The following is a 7,619-nucleotide window of genomic DNA, read 5'->3' as shown; positions in this document are numbered from 1 at the left end:
GGGGATGAACCTGGACAAGTTCTTGCTGAATCCTCTCACCCACCCATCGATCTACATCAAGATTGCTAATTGTGTTTGGCCTTGGTCATAGTCCTGTATCTTGTGATGAGTTGTGAAGCTGCTTGCTTTTATTGGCAGTGCTATCATAAATCGTTGTGGCTTCAATAGTGAAGGAATCGTGGCTGTTGCAAAACGGTTGGGTGCCCAGCATGGTAAGAGAAAGCTGGCTGAAATAACAAGCACTTCGATCTCCTCCAGTGATGAAGTCCAACCTGGAGGAAAAGCAGGCCCTGGAATTCTTGGGGTTAATCTTGGCAAGAATAAGACAAGTGAAGATGCCGCTGCTGACTATGTTCAAGGGGTTCATACTTTGTCCCAATATGCTGATTATTTGGTATGTTCCTTATTTTTTCTTTCTTTCTTTCTTTATTTATTTATTTTATTTTATTTTTTTCAATTGTTGCCATGGTTTTTATCCATTTAACTTAGGTCCTTGACTCCCTATTTTGTCTTTTGCTTGGAAATAATTAAATGCCTAACATGCTGAATAAAATTTAATAATGCTCCATTAATTTCTAAGAAAAAGATTCAAGTCAGAGTGTTAAAAGATCAACTCCAGTTCTAGTCAAGTTACTGAATCTTATCAAACTTTCTTGAGAATTCGTTAAACTTAGACCATACAAGCTACTAGTATTGCTGTGCAGGTTATAAATGTTTCATCACCAAACACTCCTGGATTGCGTAAACTTCAGGGGAGAAAACAACTAAAGGATCTTATTAAGAAGGTTTGGATCTTCATGGATGTATTAGTGATTTCCTCACCCCTAACAACTAAAAGGCTAATTGCTCCCCCTTTTTTTTCTAATTTTTTTCTGAAGGTACAAGCTGCTCGTGATGAAATGCAATGGGGTGAAGAGGGCCCTCCACCATTGCTTGTGAAAATTGCTCCAGACTTGTCTAAAGAAGACCTTGAAGATATTGCAGCGGTATGCAGACGCTACGCTTTATTAATTCATTTTATTTACTATTTGCCTGCCAATTCCATTTAAAGTTTCTTATGGTTTATTTTTTGTTGTTATAGGTTGCTCTTACTCTCCGCTTGGACGGATTGGTAACTTTTCTTGATCACAGTTTCAACTCATTATTCTCTTTAGATTTGGGTTAGATGATGACTGTAGTATTCCCGTTACTCTCTGCTTTCTGATTATATGTCACTGAGTTGGCTGTATTATGTTTATTATCCGTCTGCTTTTGCTACTTGGTTGTATATAATGCGATTCATATAGTAGCTCGTGTGATGTTAACTTGTACTGTTTTCCGTCGTGAAATTGAACCTTCAACTTTTTCATACATTGCTGTGAAATGAAACATGTGCCACTGCATTTTTTTTTTCTTTTTTGATCTGTTTAAGAAAATAAGGTGTAACATCTCTGGTTTTGCGTGCTTTCTTGTATTGTATGCTTCAGCTTGGGGTGGGTAGGGGGCTGGTGTTGGAGCAAATAACTTCTGGCCTGCGTTCTGTGTTTATGTCTGTGACATGTAAGCATGTTTGGATATAGGTGAATCAGCCAGCAGACGATATTGCTTCTCTCTTTTGGAGAGGAGGAAATAGTTATTTCACCTAGTGATTTCTCATCTAATTTGATTATTCGTGTTCAAAATGGTTCTACATTTATAAAAAAATGTTAATTTTATTTTCATTAATGAAATTTCAATGCCACCTATGAAAATAAAGTTCTGGCCAGCAGGTTAATGGGCCCATGAATTTGTGATATTCTACAACCAATGCTCACCTCAACTTTGACTCAATAAGCCAGCAATGGTTCAGTCTATAACTTCTAAATCAGAACATAGTTGTCACGGTGAACCAAGGCGTTCAAGGGCTGCCTAAGTGCTTAGGCGACAAGTCACCCGCCTAAAGGCGAACAAGGTGACCAGGTGTCATTTTTATTTTCCCTTTTTCTAACATTATTTAATATGCTATATATACCTTGTATCACAAAAAATCAACATTAACTCACATCAAGTCATAAAAAATCTACATTAAGCCACATCAAATCATAAAAAATAACTCATCAAAAATCAACATTTGGAGAAATGTTCTTGTTCTCTAATAAGTTTGACTGGTCAAATGATTTTATTTTTACATAAGACATTTTGTATTAGGTAGAGCACAAAACCAGCTTTTCAACAAGTCTAAGATTACTTAAATCTGAGTTGTAATGACAAAGTTATGTTCTGATCAAACTTTTTAAAGTGCGCGAATGTTGTTAAAATCGCCTAAATGAAAATAATTTTATGGACATCAAAACAAAAGATTATTTTACAGGACCTTTGTTTTTTAGCAATGGTTTACCATGATAAGATTTTTATAAAATTTTCAGAATTGAGAGACCCTAGCATTTGAAAGTTGAAAATCGCCCTTACAACCAAAAATCCAGTTTTTGTTCTTGGACTGGGGGTTATTTTTTATCCTTTTGGAGTTTGATTTTTATACTATTTTTATTGGATTTAGATAGGGTATTTGCTTATTGATGGATAATATCTTAAGTAACTGAAATAACAATCATTTACTTAAATGATATTTGACATAAATAAGTGCTGCGCTTGACAGTTAGGCACCAATGCAATGAGGCGATAGTCCCCCACTAGGTGGCCTGGATGCCTAGTTGACGCCTCGACAGCCATGAATCAAAACACTTCAAAATTCAATGAAAATTGAAAGAAATGTGTTGGAGGTGTTAACGATACCAAATTTGGTGAGATGATTGGAGAAGATTTAGCCAAACCAAACGACTAAAGAATCTGACATATACTTCCAAATGGCATATGATGCAGTTAAGATTGTCCAATTGGGCCTTAGAATTTATTTTAGGCCATTGTTGGGTTCTATCGACATTCGGCTTCTTATTATAGGGTTTATTGATATAATGAGCTTCTTTTATAAGCCCATATTTAGGTTTTAATTCTGTCCACATGATTTTGTATATAGATAAGATTGTGTGGGCCCTATATGCTGTTGCGCTTAGTCTAGAAAGTATTTTGTAATATTTGGTTTAGATTTAGGATACTTAATAGTTAGATAGAGTTATGTTATTTGCATTATTCGGTGTGTTAGAGTGATTAAGAGTTCTTTTATGAGTCAATTTAGGAATTTTTGGTCTTTTTATAAGTAATATACATCCCATCAATCGGAGATGATTTGAGTTGTTTAGATATGAGTGACAGTTGGGGGTTTGTCCTGACCTGATGTAGCTATTATTCTGTTTCCTTTTCAAGATAGACTAGGTTGTTTACTTTCCTAGTTAGAGTAAGTTTCTATATTCTAGTTATCTTCCTGTACAAGGTACATTATTTGGTTGTTACTCTTTGGTTTATATTATCTTGCTGTACAAGGTACTTTTTGCAAGTTGAAAATAAGACTTTCTAATTTGTGTCTAACTAACCAAGTTTTAACCAAATTAGAAACTGACAGACCATTGACAAAAATGAAACTAGCCTAAGCTACAAAATAGAAACTACTTTGACTAACAAAATAGGAAACTAACTAAAGACATAAACAAGGAAAATAACTTGACACAATAAAATAGGAAACTAAATCTAGACTATATGCTGTAGTTCGATGGACAGCTTGCCATAGGAAACTAAATCTAGAATATATGCTGTAGTTCAATGGACAGCTTGCCTCCACTTCTTGAATCTTCTTTCTTCCACGATAAGGGACAGTTGGCTGCTTTTAGAAGATCTTTATTGAACAAAATCTGTGGGAGTTTTTGTTCACGTGAACAATAAATCGTGGACAATGTTTACTGCTTTCCTTTTGTGCTGGTTAAATGGGACCAACGTGGGGGCTGGCTGGTCCAACATTGGACTTGGCTCGATGGGTCCAGCAGCCCCTTACTTGTGCAAGCTTGATCTACATCAATAGGGGTAATGTTTTTTTGCACTGATTGAGAGTCAAATGGTGTTGTATTTGAATGAAATTTTACGTGCGGGCTGAAAATAACTAAACAAGGCTATTCTATGAGTTTTAGCTCTATTTGGGAAGATTCGGATGTGGCGGCTTTGCTAGGGATAAAATGGTCATTTTGCACACGATTGCCATGGGAGTTCAGCGGGCTCTAATCATCATCTCCACGAGGGTCCCCCCAAGGTGTCAAAACGTAGTGTCTGCAACTTTCTGTGGTTGGAACCTCATTTCTAGAAGCTGCTTTTTCTTGACTAAGTACTTCATTCTGGATATTAAGGCCCCCATCTACAATGATTGTTGTGGGAACAAGATCTCTCTCACTGTTGCGGAAGATTTACAACCAGGATAAGCCATGAACACACATAAAAGAATGATGTAGGATACACATTTGAAGACAATGTAGGAAGCATAGTTTTGTTTGTTTTCCAAAATAAACTTTTGGAACCAAAATCCTTTTGATTGGTCAATAGTGATTTGAAGGCAACCTTTAGAATGGATTTTGGGAAAAGCATGATTGATGTATTCTTGTAAAGATTGAAGGAAAATTCTATAGGACATTCATAAGATCAGCTATGATGTATGAGGCGGAATGTTGTGCAGTTAAGAAGCGTAATATAGATAAGCAAATGGTAATAGAGATGAGGATATTGAGATGGATTTGTGGAAAAACTAGGAAGGATAAAGTGAGGAATGACCATATTAGAGCTGATTTGGGAGTTGCCCCTATTCATGACAGGCTTCGAGAAAGGAGTTTGAGGTGGCATGGCCATGTTCAATGGAGGTCTTGGGATGCAACAGCCTAGAGGAGTGATCGGATTCAAATGGAAGGATCTAAAAGAGCTAAGGGCATGCCTAAAATGACCAGAGGAGAAATAGTGAGGAAAGACATGCATAGTTCAGGTTTTGGCTATAATATGATCTGGTGGTGGATTGTCTTGGTGGTGGATGTAACGCGCGTGAGTTGTAATTGGTTTGCTTTCAGTGGTGGGCTTTATGCTGGTGCATTGAACCACTATTCACAGATACCTCTGGCTCGAGTTGTTGTTTGCTTATCTAGTTTTCAATGCGGAGTTCTGTGTTGATTACATAGTTTTCAATGCGAAGTTGTGTTCGAGTTGTTACTTTCATGCTTAGCGGGGCTCTAAAGAATTCGTTATCTCATTCCTCATTTTATAAAAGTAGCTTGGGTGATGGATTGCCTTGGTGGTGGACATAATGCATTTAGGACACTTTGGCTGGACCGACCTATATGGTACTTTAGGTAGACAGTCGGTACCTTATTATAGTCTGCCGTTATAAGCTTGTGGTTGATATGTAGTGCTACGTTAGGTTGACAGCCGGTAGTTGTTATAATTAGCCATAACCCGTCAATCATTTTGCATAGATTCTCGTCATGGTTCAAGATCTCGGCAAGATTTCGCCGAGATCTTGTTTTTTCAAAAAGGCGAGACGAGATGCATGGCGAGATATAAATTGTACAAAAACTCGACCGAGATCTCGCCAAGATCTCGCCTTTCTCTACTTTTTTGAAGAAAAAACACTAGAGAGCAAGGGTTTTGGTGCTTTTGCTTGAGGATCTCCATTCCTACACTCATTGAAGCTTAAAGAGTAGAGAATATTACCACCTCATCTGCATTTGGAGTTACTTTTCTTATATATGATTTCTTTTAAATTCTTATGATTATGCTGTGTCATGTGTTGATTGTGGAATGTGGATGTTGGAATAGAGCATACTAGCCTAAGGTCCGAAGAGTCGGAGACTACTTACATAGGGTATGAAGTCAAAGTGCAATTTAGGTTTGATTTTTACAAAACTGATGTTTCCATTGTGTTTAGAAGGCCTAAAATAGGGTAAATACCAACTTTCAGGGGCTACAAAGACCATATAACCACTGAGACCAACCACCAAGTCGACCGAGAAAAAATACATGATCTCGGCAAGTTCTCAGGGAGATTTAGCGAGATCTCTCTTTTTTGGATTAGCAAGATGGGGGGTGAGAGCGAGATCTTAAACCTTGATTCTTGCGCTCGTCCTTGCTTGGAATCTCCATGTAGCCGACCCCATTAAGTTGGATAAGGTTTTAGATGTTGTTGTTGATGTTTGTATGATCTCGAAAAGAGCTGTTTGTAGGTCATAGATCCTTATAGCCGACCCATTTAGGTGGGATTATGCTTAGGTGTTTCTGTATTCCTTTCTTTTTTACTTTTTTATTGTTATTTTGCCCTCGCACAGACCCATGTAGCTGACCCCATTTAGTTAGGAGAAGGCTGAGTTGTTGTAGTTGTTTGGGAAAAGCATGATTGTGAGGTGTGAGCAACCTTTTCTTGCTTGCCAACATTCATGTATGTCTCTTCTCCTCTCATTCTTTATACCTAGCTAACCTTTGATTTGTAGTTATGTGTAACATAAGTACCACATTACGTGGTGATCATAGTTGTCAAGGCATCACCTACGAGACTCTCGCCTTGTTTGCCTTGTTGGTGTTGCCTTGCGTCGAGGGCCCCTTCAATGCTTTGGGCTGCCTAGATGCCATGACAACTGTGCATTAAAGTATCTCATTCAGTAGCACAGAGTAGCGTAATGCCCTGTTGATAGAGGGCTGCTGGCTGCCCAATCGGCAGTTAAGGCCTGCTGGCCTGCTGCCTACTGCTCCTCTTTCTTCTCTGATCTGCATCACTTGTGCTCTGTCAAGTGGGAAGTCTTTGCTGTCGCCTGGTAGTAACGATTTGGATTTGTTGAGTTTCCATTATGTGTCCCTCAGGTTACCTCCTCTAACTAGAATCTTTGTCATTGAGAACCTGCTGACTAATTTCTCAACAATGCTTAAATTTAAGGTGGTTAGAAGTCTTCTGAAATGATTTGATGCTTCACTTGAGAAGAAACTGAGTACATACTTTTCCCAATTCTTTTACATTGGGAATTGGGATGCATTTACTGGTCTTTTAAAGTTTTTTCTTAATAAATTTTCAATTTCTTAGTAAGAAAAGCTTGACATTGTTTAATGCGTAGCCTACAGTTTCTTTGTATTACCTTTATGGAGAATAATTTTTTTTTTTAATGAATTGTATGCTTTTGTTTTTCTTCTCTTTATTTCTGTTACTTCTGGTTTATTTGTAACATAATTTATCATTGGCTGCTCATAATGATCTGCTTCAGATAATATCAAATACAACCATTTCAAGACCTGATCCTGTAAGGAAGAACCAGGTGGCTGAAGAGTCTGGTGGCTTAAGCGGGAAGCCTCTTTTTAGTCTATCCACCAACATCTTGAAGGAGATGTACCTTTTGACGAGGGTATGTTGTTGGTTTTATTGTGCGTGTGGGTGGGGGGGGGGTTTCTTTTTGGAAAATTCTGGTTGTCCCCTTCACATGATTATTTTCCCCTGCCCTAATTTTAGTCTTTTTTTTTTTCCTGGAAGTTGAGGACAGATTTTTTAATTTCACATTTTTATGGACCACCAACATTTTTGCAAGTTCCTTCCATCTACAATTTTAAGCCAAGGGAAAATATGTACCTTTACATTAGAATGTAGGGGCTGATTCCCAAGTGTTTTTCCTCCTATGTCGATCAACCATCTTTGGTGAAGGACAGGTCAGAAAAGTAAGCCAAGATATGTTTTTTTTTTTTTTTTTTTTTTTTTTTTTTTT

At 37.6% G+C, this 7,619-nt stretch overlaps 1 protein-coding gene across 4 annotated transcripts in view; it reads left to right on the top strand.

The window, feature by feature from the left end:
- LOC122086685 (dihydroorotate dehydrogenase (quinone), mitochondrial-like) overlaps positions 1-7,619 on the top strand; it is a 41,002-nt gene that overhangs the window by 12,047 nt on the left and 21,336 nt on the right. For all 4 annotated transcript variants that reach the window (XM_042655671.1, XM_042655672.1, XM_042655670.1 and 1 more), the window contains 5 exons: positions 139-394; positions 705-785; positions 879-986; positions 1,082-1,111; positions 7,128-7,265. In XM_042655671.1, coding sequence (XP_042511605.1) covers positions 139-394; positions 705-785; positions 879-986; positions 1,082-1,111; positions 7,128-7,265 — 613 coding nt within the window. The remainder of the gene's footprint in view (positions 1-138; positions 395-704; positions 786-878; positions 987-1,081; positions 1,112-7,127; positions 7,266-7,619) is intronic.

The sequence above is a fragment of the Macadamia integrifolia genome, chromosome 8 (genome assembly GCF_013358625.1).
Source record: "Macadamia integrifolia cultivar HAES 741 chromosome 8, SCU_Mint_v3, whole genome shotgun sequence".
Lineage (NCBI taxonomy): Eukaryota > Viridiplantae > Streptophyta > Magnoliopsida > Proteales > Proteaceae > Macadamia > Macadamia integrifolia.
The sequence above is the reverse complement of the archived record's forward strand: the minus strand, read 5'-3'. Positions and strand labels throughout refer to the sequence as shown.